Raw genomic sequence first — 16,486 nt, forward strand, 5'->3', positions numbered from 1 at the left:
TTTTTTAATACCGGTATATATTTTTGTAAAATCTCACTTACCCCCTGGAGTACCCCCATGTACCCCCAGGGGTACGTGTACCTCAATTTGAGAACCACTGGTGTAGAGAGAGAAGAGCAGTGGGGAGAGGATGCACCCCTGGGGGGCGTCAGTATTGGTGGTCCGGGTGTCGGATGTGATGGTCCCCAGCCTCACACGCTGTCTCCTGTTGGTCAAGAAGCTGGTGATCCACTGGCAGGTGGAGGCAGGCACCGCAAGCTGGATGAGCTTCTGGTGGAGGATGTCCGGAGAGATGGTGTTGAACACCACAAACAGGATCCTGGCATACGTCCCTGGGGTGTCTAGGTGGCGCAGGATTTAGTGAGGCCCCATGTTGACCGCATCGTCCACCGCCCTGTTTGCTTGGTAGGCAAACTGCAGGGGGTCGAGCAGGGGGCCCGTGATGTGCTTCAGGTGGCTCAACACTCACCTCTCAAAGGATTTCACGACCACAGATGTCAGGGCGACAGTTCTGTAATCATTCAATCTTGTGATGGCAGGCTTCTTGGCCACGGTACGATGGTGGAGCTTTTGAAGCACGAGGGCACCTCACACAGCACCAGGGAACGGTTGAAGATCCGTGTAAAGGTGGGTGCCAGTTGTTCAGTACAGACTTTCAGGCAGGAGGGAGACACGCCGTTTGGGCCCCGTGCCTTCCTGACCTTTCGTATCCAGAACATCTGACACACCTCCTCCTCGCGGATCTGAAGTGTGGAAAGAGAGTGGGTGATAATGATGATGGCGGTTTTAACAGGAGCGTTGTGGGGGGAGGTGTGTATGTTAATTGGAGATCCTATTGCGTGGTTGGACCGTTCAAACCTGCAATAAAACCTGTTTGGCTGGTTTGCAAGCCTGGGTTCTCCACAGTCTCTTGAAGCCCGTGATGCTCTGCAGGCCTTTCCACACTGATGAGGGATCAGGATTGGCAGAAAGGTGTCCCTCCAAACTCTGCCCATAGCTCCTCTTAGCTTTCCTGATCTCTCGGGTCAGTGTGTTCCTGGCCTGTCTGAACAGGTCACAGTCCCCACTCCTGTAGGCCTCCTCCTTGGCTTTGTGCATTATCCTGAGGTTTGGTGTAAACCACGGTTTGTTGTTATTGTACGTGCAGAAGGTCTTAGTTTGCACACAAGTCCTCATTAAAGCTGATGTATGATGTCACAGTATCGGTGAGTTCATGCAGGTGTGAAGTTGCAGCTTCAAAAACACCCCAATCGGTGCATTTAAAGCAGGCTTGGAGGTCCTGCTTTGACCCCACTGTCCATTTCCTCACAATCCTCACCACAGGCTTAGAAGTTTTTAATTTCTGCATGTAGGTTGGGATCAGATTAACTAGACAGTGGTCTGAGAGTCCTAAACCTGCACGGGGCACAGAGCGGTATGCGTCCTTTATTACGGAGTAGCAGTGGTCCAGTATCTGTGTCCCTCTGGTGGGACACGTTATGTGCTGCGTGTGTGAGGTTCGCTCTGTTAAAATCACCCAAAACAATGATCAGTGAGTTTGGTAGTTTTATTATCCATGTCTGTTATCTGGTCAGCCAGCAGCTGCGTGCCTTCGATCACACGTGCGTGTGGTGAAATGTAAACAGCCGCCATTACGATCAAGGAAAACTCACGTGGTGAATAAAACAGTCGGCAGTTTATCAAAAGTGTCTATAGGAGAGGGCTGCAAGACTCTGTTAACACTGTGACATCAGTACACCAACCTTCATTAATGTAGAAGCATAGACCACCTCCCTTACGCGATCTGCACGTATGAGCCGAAATCCGGGCAGCTGAATGGCGTGGTCGGGGATGTGTTCGTTGAGCCACGTTTCGGCAAAGCACAGGGCAGCAAACCTGCTAACGTCCGGGTTCCTTGGGATGAGAAGGCAGCAGTTCATCCATCTTGTTCGCCATGGAGTGGGCATTCGCCAGATGAATTGATGGTAGGGGAGCACGGAACCCTAACTGCCTCAACTTCATGCGGGCTCCGGCGCGCTTGCCACACCGCCGTCTCTGGCAGAACTTGTAGAGTGCCGCCGCTCCGGCTAAAATATCCGTCAAACTGCCTGGGTCAGTGAAAACCGGAGAGAAAGTGCCAGGAGAAGACTGTCCGATGTTAAACAGTTCTTCTTTGCTAAAATGTACTCCGTCAGGGCCGGCTGCCTTTCTTGGTTTCACTGTCCTTAGCGCACATCTTAATTCATGCTCCTGGAATGTCACTGTACTGGTACTTGGGGGAGGTGGGGGTGATGTGAACACTGGGGGGCCTGACAGTCTAAAACTGGGTAAAGAAGCAAATTAATTCTTCTGCCAGCGAGGCATCAGTCCTGGCTGTTGTCTGGTAGTTGCCTCTATAGTTCGCGATGTGATTTATTCCCTGCCACATCCTTCTTGGGTATTTTCAGCGAAGTGATCTTCAATTCTTCTTCTGTAGGCCACTTTGGCTTCCCTGATACCCCTTTTCAGGTCCGCCCTGGCCTTGCTGTACTTGCCCTGTCCCTTGACTTGAAGGCAGTGTTGCGTTGTTTCAGGAGGGATCGCATAAACCCTGATCCTTTTATTGACGGTGACGTTGTCGACGCAGCTCCTGATGTAGGAGAGTACGGTGTCAGTGTACTCCTGGAGGTTGTGGATATACAGTAGAATAAATCCCATATGGTAGTGGCATAACTCCCATATGGTAGCAGGTTTCCGTAAGCGTGCTGTGTTCAACTGCCAACTGACATCGATTTGCAAAGCTTAGTCCAAGAACCAGGGCAAATACTTTCTGATATTTTGGTGTTGGATTTTGTCAAATAAATTTCCCCCAAAAATGCAATTTCTACTCCGGTGCGACTGAAATATGTTTTTTCTTCTATATTATGCATTTTATGGCTGGTGCGATTTACATTCCGGAGCGACTCATAGTCTGGAAAATACGGTAATGCTGAGGTCGCGAAAAGCATTGCACCTTATGAGATATCTGGATAAATTACTACATCTGTATGCATGATTGCAAGCTAGCAAGAGGCACTTGGGACTCCACAGACATCATCTTCTTGCTATGGAGGGGGGGGGGGGGGTGTAGGGAAGCGGCCGGCATACAGGAATTTCCAGGGAGCTTTACCCCCTGAGCCCCCTCCGGGGCGTTGCCCCTGGCCGCCTGTGGCCCCTGACCCCCTTGCGGCCCCCCAATGGGGGCATGCGGCTCCCAGACCCCGGCTACTTTTCAGTGGTTTTTCACATTTGCCGTTCTCGTCCCTGGTATCAGTTTAACTGCCAGTTGCAATGACATTCACAAAAGATAATCATTTCTACACACAATTACGGCTGGAGCTCTGAGTTTAATTCAAAATAAAACAATGAAATGAAATAAATAACTGTTGTGTGTTTTGTCTGTTTTTAGGCCTTTTCTGACTTAAGCGGGACAGTGCACAGCATTGTTCTAACGTCAGGAACATTGGCGCCAATGGCATCCTTCTCCTTGGAACTTGGAGTAAAATTTTCTGTTCAACTGGAGGCCAACCATGTCATCAACAAATCTCAGGTCAATATAGTGTATTTGTAATTCAATTGAATTGGATTTTTCTCAAAAAGTTAAACAATTTATAACATGTCCCAAACGTCACTATCAGGGAAGTACTGGGCCAGAAATTTCCCTCTGTAATTTGTGCCCTCTGGTGTGCACAACTCAAGACTAAACGTTTTATGTTCATTTTACCATACATCGAAACCCCTAATACTAACCAATGGCAAGTGACAATGTTTTTACGTCTCACCATTTTCGTAATATACTGTACCATGTACCTCTATAGCATGTCACCTCTATAGCTATCTCTACCATTTTGGTAGGTGCTCAGCAAAAATCAAGGCAACATCCATGGACCGACAGTTACACCAAGACTCTGTAGCAAAGATTTTCAGAAAGGAACTCACACAAGATCAGATGTTTAAATTGTCCAAGGAATTATCTTTTGTCCCCCAAAAATCTGTGAATATTTTCAATTTACAAGTGGATTTGTTTAAACATTTCTGTACAATAAAATTGAAAAAAAAAAAATCTAAATATCCCTAATGCACAATTCAGGTCAAAAAGTGCCTTCTGCCCTCAAGTGTCTGTCCGTCGGTCCTTCCATCCGTTCTTCCACCTGTCCATACATCCATCCATCGCTTATCCGGAGTCGGGTTACGGCGGCAGCAGCTTCAGTAGGGAAGCCCAGACTTTACTCTCCCAGCCACCTCGTCAGGCTCATCCTGGAGAAGCCCAAGGAGTTCCCAGGCCAGCTGCGAGACATAGTCTCTCAAGCGTGTTCTGGGTCATCCCCAAGGCCTCCTTCCAATGGGACATGCCTGGAAACCCGCCCCAGGGAGGCGTCCAGGAGGCATATGCTTTTTGCATATGCTCTAAATCGACAGTAGCTAAGCATACATAAGTATATTCAAACCACCAATAATATATCAATTTCCAAAGATAACACAAGGCAGTTGCGATTACTTCTACAATCAAGTATAATCCTATAATCAATCTGTACCTTGGGAAGCACTACATACACTATGCATCAACATGAAACAAACTGTTTTGAATTTGAAACAAATTCCCTTTAGCGTTAACGTTTGTGTCAGGAGCTCTTCTATTCCAAATTATTAAAACTAAAACAACTAGTCAGGTAGCAAATCATGGGAAAACAAATTACAAGCTAGGAGGCAAGCTACATCTTAAGTGCAACCTTGCAATCGATTGATAATGAAATGGACAAACTTTGCAGGACAAAACAACAATTCTTATTGAAATACTTGAGGACTCACCTCTAAGCAGCCTTTCTTAGTGTTTTTCTGGAGTGATTTTTTCCATAAGACCCAACAGTCGTCGACTTAAACTCCAACAAACACACAGGAAAACTTTACTTGCTCCGCACACTTCTTGTTTTGTTTTACAGTGGCACACAATTTATGCACGTTGCTGCCTCCTAGTGGGAAGTTATCAAGTTGTTTTTAGTCTAAAATTGATCTCCGTCCATGGGTTTTATTTAAGATTTAAAACAAAGCAATATAACATTTCTACATTATTTATACATCTTACATCTGGTTTAGAGTTAAATATTTTATCTTTGATGGATTTTATTTTGTCGTCTATATTTGGTCTCTGCAACAACCAATTATAGACGCGTCTAAATATGGTTACAAAAATAGCCACAGTTTACACAGATCAATGGTTGTTTCAAACAAAGCAATACAACTTCGTACATTATTTCTAAAACTTACAGCTGGTTTAGAGTTTAATATTTTGAAATATGATCGTATTTGTTGGATTTATGCCTGTCTATATTAGATCTATGTATAGCCGAATTATAGACTTGTCTAACATCAGTCTACACATAGACCAGACGTCTAAAGACGTCAAGTGCTCAGTGGGAATGGTGTTTGGATTTCCAATTAAAACATACATCGTTCCTACTTCGCCAATTTTCACCTATCACAGGTGGTCTTAGAACCTGTTAGAGCCATAAGTAGGAAATGTTTACCGTATTTGCCGGTGTATTGGTCGACCTTTTTCGATCCAAAATCGACCGAAAAAAATCGACCTCGACTTATACACCGAGTCATAAAATTTAACTTCGTATTCATCGCTTCAAATTCGATGGTAACCAAGGCCGTTTCTCATGCATCTCATTGTGCGTTGCACTTAGAAAATTTGAACCGGGCGGCGTGCGCGAGTGCGCGGCCCGCTGGAAGTCGAATGAGGCGCCGCGATCTCCTGCGCGGTGCTTATAAAGTGCCGATCCGCTCGGCTTGGAGCTATTTCCGGCTTCCCGTTGGTGCCGGGCGTCGTGCGCGAGCTCGCCGGCCGCGATCTCCTCCGCGGTGCTTATAAACAGCCGATCCGCTCGGCGGGGGCTATTTTTGGCCGCTTGGCTCGTGCGCACGGCCTCACGGATGTGCCGGGCGGGTGCGTGAGCTCGCCGGCCGCTGTAAGTCCAATGAGGCGCCGCGATCTCCTCCGCGGTGCTTATAAACAGCCGATCCGCTCGGCGGGGGCTATTTTCGGCCACTTGGCTCGTGCGCACGGCCTCACGGATGTGCCGGGCAGGTGCGTGAGCTCGCCGGCCGCTGGAAGTCCAATGAGGCGCCGCGATCTCCTGCGCGGTGCTTATAAAGTGCCGATCCGCTCGGCTTGGAGCTATTTCCGGCCTCCCGTTGGTGCCGGGCGGCGTGCGCGAGCTCGCCGGCCGCGATCTCCTCCGCGGTGCTTATAAACAGCCGATCCGCTCGGCGGGGGCTATTTTCGGCCACTTGGCTCGTGCGCACGGCCTCACGGATGTGCCGGGCGGGTGCGTGAGCTCGACGGCCGCTGGAAGTCCAATGAGGCGCCGCGATCTCCTCCGCGGTGCTTATAAACAGCCGATCCGCTCGGCGGGGGCTATTTTCGGCCACTTGGCTCGTGCGCACGGCCTCACGGATGTGCCGGGCGGGTGCGTGAGCTCGCCGGCCGCTGGAAGTCCAATGAGGCGCCGCGATCTCCTGTGCGGTGCTTATAAAGTGCCGATCCGCTCAGCTTGGAGCTATTTCCGGCCTCCCGTTGGTGCCGGGCGGCGTGCGCGAGCTCGCCGGCCGCGATCTCCTCCGCGGTGCTTATAAAGTGCCGATCCGCTCGGCTTGGAGCTATTTCCGGCCTCCCGTTGGTGCCGGGCGGCGTGCGCGAGCTCGCCGGCCGCGATCTCCTCCGCGGTGCTTATAAAGTGCCGATCCGCTCGGCTTGGAGCTATTTCCGGCCTCCCGTTGGTGCCGGGCGGCGTGAGCGAGCTCGCCGGCCGCGATCTCCTCCGCGGTGCTTATAAACAGCCGCATGCGCACGGCCTCCCGGAATTTGAACACATTTCGTCAATAAATTTCGCATATTGAATTTTGAAGTTTAATATAATGCAACAATTGAGCTCGACTTATACAAAGGATATATCATAAAATCGTAAATTTCCGTCGAATTTTAGGGGGTCGACTTATACACCGAGTCGACCTGTACACCGGCAAATACGGTAAGTTAATTGTATTGTGGTTTGTTTTTTATTTTGTAAAATTGAGTTAAGACGATTGACATTTGTTTAGGCATTTTTATTGTGAGATTTTGTTTTATTTTGAAAGGTTTACTTCCTGTCAGGCTGTATTGCATTAGAACAAACCATTTAGGGATCGTCTAGACCACATATGTCAGAGTCAAGGCCCGCGGGCCACATCCGGCCCGCGAGAAGGTTTTTTACGGCCCCTGCGATGATCTTGATTTATTATTAGAACCGGCCCGCAGACCGCAGCAAGCCGGCAGCCCGCAGATCTTTTACACGCACCAATACTACATTTCCCACAATGCAACGGTGACGCACCGAGCAGTAGGCCGCTTCATTTCAATATTTATTAGCACAGCAGTCGTCAGCATAACAGTAAAATTAACTTTCAGATACCCATCAAAAATGGCAAAACGGAAGGTGGACACTGAGAACCGGGAGTTTCAAACAAGGTGGGAGTCGGAGTATATGTTCACGGAGGTAGCTGGAAAACCTGTGTGTCTTCTGTGTGGAGAAAGTGTGGCGGTAATGAAAGAGTATAATCTGAGACGACATTATGAAACGAAACACGCAGACAAAAACAAGAATATGGACATGGAACAAAGGCTACAGAAGGCCGAGGAATTAAAACGAGGCCTCAAATCTCGACAGGCTCTGTTCAAAAAAGCCAAATCACAAGGCCAGGCTGCTGTCAAGGCCAGTTTTATTTTGGCAGAAGAGATCGCTAAATCAGCCCGGCCATTTACGGAGGGGGATTTCATCAAAAACTGTATGATTAAAGTTTGTGACGAAGTTTGCCCAGAAAAAAGGCAACTCTTTTCAAATGTGAGTCTGAGCAGAAACACCATTGCCGAGCGAGTAGACCAGTTGTCCATCAATCTAAAAGAGCAGCTTGTGAAAAAGGGAAAAGATTTCATCGCATATTCCTTGGCTGTGGATGAGAGCACCGACATTTCTGACATTGCCCAGTTGTCAATTTTCATCCGCGGAGTGGACTCCAGCCTAAGCGTGACAGAGGAGTTTTTGGCTTTACGTCCTATGCATGGCACAACTACGGGGCATGATTTGTATGAAGAGGTGTCAAGATGTGTAAATGAGATGGAGCTGCCTTGGGAAAAACTCGTGGGTTTGACAACCGACGGAGCACCTGCGATGTGTGGACACAGGAGCGGACTGGTGGCGAAGATACGTGAAAAGATGCAAGAGGAAAACGCGACAAGTGAGCTGACAGCTTATCATTGTATCATACACCAGGAGTCGTTGTGCGGTAAAGCCTTGAAAATGGAACATGTAATGAGCATCATCACGCGCGCAGTTAACTTTATCAGAGCCAAAGGTTTAAATCACCGCCAGTTCAAGGCATTTCTGACGGAGTTAGAAACGGAGCATGGTGATTTGCCTTATCACACAGAGGTGCGATGGCTAAGCCAGGGAAAGGTGCTGCAAAGATGTTTCGAGCTTCGTGAGGAGATTTGTCTGTTCTTGGACAGCAAAGGGAAAGACACAACACAACTCCGAGACGAAAGGTTTCTGTGTGAAATGGCTTTTCTGTGTGACATTACGAGTCATCTGAATGCAATGAACTTGCAGCTGCAGGGTCGGGATCGTGTCATCTCTGATATGTACAGTACAGTGAAGGCATTTAAAACCAAACTGACTCTGTGGGAGACGCAGATGCGGCAAGAAAATTTGAGCCACTTTCCCAGCTGCCAGACCATGAAAGAGAAGCTCTCTACCAGTGCGTTCCCGAGAGCGCACAGTTGGCTGATAAAATAGGTATGCTTGCCGCTGACCTCCGACGCCGATTTGCTGACTTTGAAGCACAAAAGAGCAGGTTTGAACTGCTCGGTAATCCATTTGCTGTTGACGTGGAAAGCTCACCACCAAACCTCCAAATGGAGTTGATTGACCTCCAATGCAATGATGCACTGAGGGCAAAATATGCGGCAGTGGGTGCTGCGGAGTTTGCCCATTTCCTCCCCGACACAATGCCCCAGCTGCGCATCCAGGCTGCTCAAACATTGTCTATGTTTGGCAGCACATACCTGTGTGAACAACTGTTTTCTTTGATGAACCTGAACAAAACATCACACAGAAGTCGACTTACTGCTGAACACCTTCACTCAATTCTGAGGATTTCCTCAACTCAGAGCCTGACCCCGGACATTGATGAACTTGTGGAAAAGATGGGACACCACCAAGTATCACCCTCAACCTCAAACAAGTGAACATTACTGTGCAATCACATATTTAGAGTTTTTACTCAGTTCAAGTTCAAAAGTTAAAGTTTAATATTTGTTTTCACTGCATGTTACTTCTCCTTGAAGAAAGTGTTGTTTTTGATTAATAGATTTTTGCACTTTATTTTATTGTATTTCAATCCAATTATATTTTAAAAATATTTCAGTTGAGTGGATGATAGAAAATTGCTATTATTATTTTTTTCTTTGAAGTAAATTTAGCCCACTTTTGCTAAAATAGAAAATATAGGCTACTGATGGTGCCTTGAATAATACCGGTTTCTTTCATTTAATGTTCATGTTATGGGGATTTTTATATAAAGGAAATTTGTCTTTTGTGTCTGTTGAAAATGAAAGATTACTGACAGAGCCATAAGAAAATATTGCTTTATTTATCTGATCATATTGGAATATATTTGTTAGGTTTTCAGTAGGTTCAATTAGGTTCACTAGACTATATGCGTCATTTAAAAAATTTTCAATGAACATTCGATCAGTCCGGCCCTCGGTTTGTAGCTAAATTTTTTATTTGGCCCTCCGTCCATTTGACTTTGACACCCCTGGTCTAGACAGTTGGATTACGTAGACACGGAGAAAAACAGTTTTTGACCGTGTAGATCGTGTACATAGTATATACTGTGTATTTTTTGGAAAGAAAGAAAAAGGAATTGTAAAACTGATTTATCGTAATTTTTGTATTTGTATTTTTTATAGATAAAGACCTTTTTGTTAAATTCACGGTTCGCACGCGTCCTTTACTACAAGTGTCTAGGGAATGACACAGATATTGGATCTGTTGCCATAATATTAGTCAAAAACTGTCTCCAGGAGGATAAAAGGACATTCAAGAAAGAAGGAGACGAATGAGAGGAGGTTTTTGGAAGACGAGAGGATGAGAGCCATAGTATCACCGTGAGTAGCTGACCTGCTAACATGCTAATGGCGAAGCTAACTATGCTAACGGAGGGAGCGCCTATTCACACTTAATGAGTCGTGTTGCAAGTTTAGAAGACATTAAAGTAGAAGAATACTGTTACGTTCATGGACTATAAAAGCCCTTTTTGATCGTTTGTTGAAAAAACTTGTTGGATATTGCTGAGATTAAAACATGGAGAGGGCGGCTCGGTGACGCACTGGGTGGCACGTCCGCCTCACAGTTAGGAGGGTGCGGGTTCGATTCCACCTCCGGCCCTCCCTGTGTGGAGTTTGCATGTTCTCCCCGGGCCCGCGTGGGTTTTCTCCGGGCACTCCGGTTTCCTCCCACATTCCAAAAACATGCTTGGTAGGCCGATTGAAGACTCCAAATTGTCCCTAGGTGTGAGTGTGAGTGCGATTGGTTGTCTGTCTCTGTGTGCCCTGCGATTGGCTGGCAACCAGTTCAGGGTGTCCCCCGCCTACTGCCCGATGACGGCTGGGATAGGCTCCAGCACGCCCGCGACCCCCGTGGGGACTAAGCGGTTCAGAAAATGGATGGATGGATGGATAAAACATGGAGGAGAAACGATCGTTTGTTGCCGCATCGGACGCAATGCAGGCGAGTGACCACAAGAGGGAGCCAAAGTACACACAAAAGGTACTCGAGGAGAAACTCCAAAGGCTTATCGGACAAAGAAGGGCAAAAATGGCTCATATTACAGCTAAAATGAAGGAAATGGACAACATGAAGAATAATGAAGAGCATGTTGATAAAATGGAGTCAGAAACACTTCAAAGTTTTTACAAGCTGCATGAAGAGTTCATATTGCTAAACAACAATATCGTACAGATGTTACCTGAAGATGAAGCTGACACAGATCAGCGTGACTGGTACGAGTCAAAGGCAGCTACTATTAAGCAGTTTTTGCATGAGACTGAAGGTTGGATTCAAGAACGTAAAAGAAGTGTTCACAATGAAGAGGAGGTTGCTCCATATGACAGTATTTCTGTAATAGCGGATCTTCGTCGTCAAAGAAATAAGAGCAGATCGAGTTCCAGGACTGAAAGTTCTTCAGTTGTGTCAAACACGAGTTCAGTGGCTCGCATGAAAGAGGAGGCTAAAAGAGCAGCTCTTCTAGCACGAGCTGAATCGCTAAAAAAAGAAAAAGGCAATTCAACTGCAGGAAGCAAAGTTGAAGGCTGAGTTGGAGGAGCTAGAGATTGAAACTGCAATAGCAGCCTCTACTGCTAAGCTCAAAGTTTTCCAGAACCACGAGGATCCCCAAGATGCAATGAATGAATATGTGAAATACAGGCTGGAACAACCTTTGGCAAGTCTTCCAAGATCCCAACCTGTACTTGAAGTCCAGGCTCAGATGACAGCAGATGCTGAAGAGAAGGAAGATCATCCGATGTATGATGTGTCTGCTAGTATCACAAAACATTCATCTCATGCATATTTGTGTCATCCGGATCACTCAGATGGAGCCCCACCTATACGTCCTCAGGAGCCCACATCTACAGGTGACAAGATTTATGAGGTGATGCATCATCAAAACCTAATCACTGAAATGTTGGTCAAGCAGCAAAGCCTATCACTGCTGCCCAAGAGAGACATTCCTGTGTTCTCAGGTGATCCACTCAAGTATAAATCTTTTCTCAGAGCATTTGACAATAAGACACACAATGAGAAAGATAAACTCTTTCTGGAGCAATATACACGTGGAGAGCCACAAGATCTGGTGAGAAGCTGTGAACACATGACCCCAGAGAAAGGTTACAGAGAAGCCAGACAACTGCTTCATAAGCAATATGGCGATAATTTAAAAATAGCCATGGCTTACATCGAGAAGGCTTTAAAATGGCCACAAATAAAGACAGATGAGGTTAAGAGCTTAAAGGCTTATTCATGTTGACTACATGGAAGAAATGGACAACCCAACAAACATGAGAGTCATTCTGTCCAAATTGCCATACAAGATGAGGGAGCGATGGCGTAATGTGGCATTTGAAATGCAGGAGAATAAAGGAAGAAGAGCAAGGTTCACAGATCTGGTAGATTACATTGACAGACAAACTAAGATCGTCTCAGATCCATTGTTTGGCGATCTACAGGAAGTCAGTCTATCTACAAAACAAAAGGAAAAGAGCAGTTTTGTGAAGAGAGCAAAGGAAAGTACACCAAGAAGTAGCAGTTTTGCTACAAGTGTTGACACAGAAAAGCAGGAATTTTCACAGTCAAACCAAGTCACAAAGACTGATAACGGCAAACTAGCTCAGAATAACTGTTTGTACTGTGACAAAAATCATGGACTTGGGAACTGTGAAAAGTTCCAGAAGCTAGCACACAAGGACAAGATTGAATATTTGAAATTCAAAGGTTTGTGTTTTGGATGCCTGGTTCAAGGTCATTTGAGTAAAGATTGTTCAAGAAGACTGACATGTCAGTTATGTTCACGGAAACATCCAAGCATCCTACATGTACAACGAGAAGAAAAGACATCACCGAAAAATGAAAGAAACGCCACTTCTGAACCTCAGACCACTAGTGCTGTAAGCCAGGAGATGTGTGGATATACTGGGGCCGGGAGCAACGAAGAGGTTTTGGCCATTGTTCCAGTAAAGCTCAAGTCCAAGAAAGGCACACAGATAATTGAGACATACGCCTTCATAGATCCTGGCAGTTCGGCGACGTTTTGCACAGAGAAGATCATGAGAACACTGAACTTAAGAGGCAGAAAGACGGACATTTTGCTCCGAACTATGGGACAGGAGAAGCTTGTCCGTAGTCACATCCTGTCAGAACTGGAAGTCAGTGGATTTGAAGAGGAAAAATACATTGATCTACCTTCAGTGTTCACTCAACATGAAATTCCTGTCAAAAAGGCGAACATTCCTGATCAGAAAGACCTCCGGAAGTGGACATATTTGGATGAGGTGAACCTTCCAAGTATCAAGGCAGAAATTGGCCTGTTAGTTGGTTCTAATGCTCACAAAGCAATAGAACCATGGAAAGTCATCAATAGCCAAGGAGATGGTCCATACGCAGTGAAAACGTTGATTGGATGGATTGTCAATGGTCCTGTAAAGGGGGAAGAGGACGTTCAACAGTGTGAGAATGAGTTATGCGAATAGGATATCAGTGGCAAACCTTGAGGAATTGCTTATACAGCAATATAATTTGGATTTCACAGAGCGTAGCTGTGAAGACAAAACAGAGATGTCACAAGATGATCAACAGTTCATGAAGGATGTGGAACAGTCTTGTCAGTTCTTCAACGGACATTACTGTATAAGTCTCCCATTTAAGAACAAGCCTCAGAAGATGCCCAATAATCGCAGTCTAGTTGAGCAGAGAGCCGTCAATCTCAAGAAGAAACTCGTAAAAAACCCTGATTTTCATGCTGACTATAAAGTCTTCATGCATGACATCATAGCAAAGGGTTACGCTGAAAAGGTGCCTGAAAACAGTCAGTGCAACGATGGAGAAGTGTGGTACATCCCACATCACGGGGTGTATCACCCAAGGAAGAAGAAAATCAGAGTTGTTTTTGACTGCAATGCAACATATCAGGGAGTTTCACTGAATAACCAGTTACTCCAAGGCCCAGACCTCACAAATACCTTGATTGGAGTTTTGACAAGGTTTAGAGAGGAGAAGGTTGCATTGATGGCTGACATAGAGGCAATGTTTTACCAAGTCAGGGTACCCTCAAAAGACTCTGATTTTCTGCGTTTTCTATGGTGGCCTGATGGAGATTTGAACGGAAAACTGGAGGAGTATAGAATGACAGTACATATTTTTGGAGCCACTTCGTCTCCAAGTTGTGCTAGTTTTGCCTTAAGAAAGACAGCTGAATACAAAGAAGATGAGACAACAGCTGAAGCCTCTAAAGCAATCAAGAGGAAGTTTTACATGGACGACTGTTTGGCAGCGGTGGCTTCAGAGGACCAAGCAATATCACTTTCACAATCTCTGAAAGCTCTATGCTTGCAGGGTGGATTCAACTTGACAAAATGGGTCAGTAACAGCAGAAAGGTTCTGTCATGTATTCCTGAAAATGAAAGAGCTGCAAAGATGAAGGATTTAGACTTGAACAAAGACACTCTGCCTACCGAAAGAGCTCTGGGAATACACTGGTGTACAGAGTCGGACACTTTCACATTTAAGGTGAACGTACCAAGAGAACCTGCCACAAGGAGAGGAATTCTTTCAGTTGTTAACTCAGTTTATGATCCTCTGGGTTTAATTTCCCCATGTATTCTTCCTGCCAAGATGATTTTGAGGGAACTCTGTCAAAGAAAATTGAGCTGGGACGAGGATGTTGGAGAAGGAGATTTGCAAAGATGGATGCAGTGGGTTTCAGAACTCGAGGAACTTTCCAGCTTCCACATAAAGAGATGTATGAAACCAGATGATTTCTGTCCCACATCTAAAGCAGAGCTGCACCATTTCTCGGATGCAAGTGATATTGGTTATGGTACTGCTACATACCTATTGCTGATCAATGAAGATGGACGGAGGAGCTGCGGATTGCTCATGGCTAAATCCAGAGTTGCCCCACTGAAGAAAATAACAGTCCCTAGGATGGAACTGACTGCTGCAGTCATAGCAGTGAAAGTCGACAGACTGTTAAAACAGGAGCTGGAGACCCCCCTTGGAGCGTCTGTTTTTTGGACAGACAGCCTGACTGTACTTACCGTAATTTCCGGACTATAAGTCGCGGTTTTTTTCATAGTTTGGGTGGGGGGGCGACTTATACTCAGGAGCGACTTATATATGTTTTTTTTCACAAATTTTTACTTGATCATTAAGACATCACTTACAAGTATAGTTGACCACTTCCCATGTTATTTTTAGTATAGTTGATCACTTCACATGCTTTTATTTCTTTATCTTGAACATATTCAAAACATAAAAAATAGAGAAAACATCAAATAAAGCAATTAACACTTTAAAGCACCATATCCAAGTCCACTGTCTGCTGTATGTACACTTGCTCCATTTTTGCTCCTCTTATATTTATTATTATTATTTATTATTATTTGTTTATTTATCATTTATTCAATACTCTTATTTATTCATTGTTAGTGCCTTCTTGGTTTTTTTTGTGTTGCTTGTATGCATATGTGTACTATCTCACCGAGGGATAGTGGAAATGTAATTTCAATCTCTTTGTGTGTCTTAGTATATAAAAAAATATATCGACGATAAAGCAGACTTTGACTTTGATAAAACAACCAAAAAAAATTATATTTTCAGACGAAACTGGATGAGGGCGCTCTAAATTTTACCGTTGGCCGTGACTCATCAACTGGGTGGGCTTAAGAAAAATGGCACCAAAAAGAAACTCATATTTTGCAGGTTACAAACTTCAAGTTGTAAAATATGCAGCTGAAAACAGTAATCGAGCAGCAGAAAGAAAGTTTGGAGAACCGTGATGTACCAATGGATTACTATTTCAAGTGACGTCAGTAGCGCGGCGCGCCGGTTGTTTACATACAAACGTGCCCACACAAGGACTACCGGCATCATTAGCGGTGATCATTTCTAAGTGACACGGAGGACAAAGAGTTTGAAGGAATTAAGGATTTGGAGTGACATAGAAGGTTTGAAAAACTATTATGGCTTTTACGCACGCCCGGTCTCTACTGAGTCGGGGGCCGACGCTCGGCCGAGTGGCTGTCCGCGAACGGTGCGCGGGGCTCGGACATGGCCATTACGCACGCCCGGTCTGTCTGGAAGTCCACGCCGCCACACGCTTGGAAGTTTGTTTTGTTTAATAAAGAGCCGTTTACCAAACCTACGTCTATCCTTGTACTTTGTTAACGCTACAATATAGTTATATAGTAGATCTGTGGAATAAAGACGAGGCTGACGTCAGGGCACACGCGCGGCGATGTTGACAAAGGACGAGGAATTTGATCGATGGATTTAATGGAATTAAAGTGCACGGATGCTTTGATAATATTATTGGCTTGTATTATAGTTATTTAAAATATAGTTTATCTATCGTTATATGAGCCTGTGGAATATTTTGAAGCGCAAGCGCCCTCAGCCGTGCGCACCCATTGTTGACAAAGAACGATCGATGGATTTAATGAATTGGAGTGACACCGATGGTTTTATAAACATGTTATTCATGTAATAGTTGTCCTTAATCACTCTATATGTTACGTCAGGCCCGTTCTCAGCTCTTTGTTTGTGTTTGTCACGTTAGCATACCTATCGTTTAGCCTGTTGTTGCTATTTAATGAATTGGAGTGACACCGATG

The 16,486-nt window shown here is 45.3% G+C and overlaps 2 protein-coding genes across 30 annotated transcripts in view; both read left to right on the forward strand.

The window, feature by feature from the left end:
• Window positions 1-16,486, forward strand: part of brip1 (BRCA1 interacting helicase 1) — a 280,957-nt gene that overhangs the window by 76,644 nt on the left and 187,827 nt on the right. For 28 of the 29 annotated variants that reach the window (XR_007482710.2, XR_007482708.2, XR_007482712.2 and 25 more), the window contains one exon: window positions 3,407-3,547. The exons of the other annotated variant lie outside the window; for it this stretch is intronic. Coding sequence is in view for 24 of the 28 variants with exons in the window: in XM_049725680.2 (XP_049581637.1) it covers window positions 3,407-3,547 (141 nt within the window). In the remaining 4 variants the exon portion in view is untranslated. The remainder of the gene's footprint in view (window positions 1-3,406; window positions 3,548-16,486) is intronic. 29 annotated transcript variants of the gene reach the window in all.
• Window positions 3,554-10,117, forward strand: LOC125972229 (general transcription factor II-I repeat domain-containing protein 2-like). The gene has a single exon (XM_068651489.1). It carries the CDS (start codon window positions 7,461-7,463, stop codon window positions 8,829-8,831), a length of 1,371 nt encoding a protein of 456 aa, XP_068507590.1. The 5' UTR covers window positions 3,554-7,460; the 3' UTR covers window positions 8,832-10,117.

This window comes from Syngnathus scovelli, chromosome 7, assembly GCF_024217435.2.
Source record: "Syngnathus scovelli strain Florida chromosome 7, RoL_Ssco_1.2, whole genome shotgun sequence".
Classification (NCBI taxonomy): domain Eukaryota; kingdom Metazoa; phylum Chordata; class Actinopteri; order Syngnathiformes; family Syngnathidae; genus Syngnathus; species Syngnathus scovelli.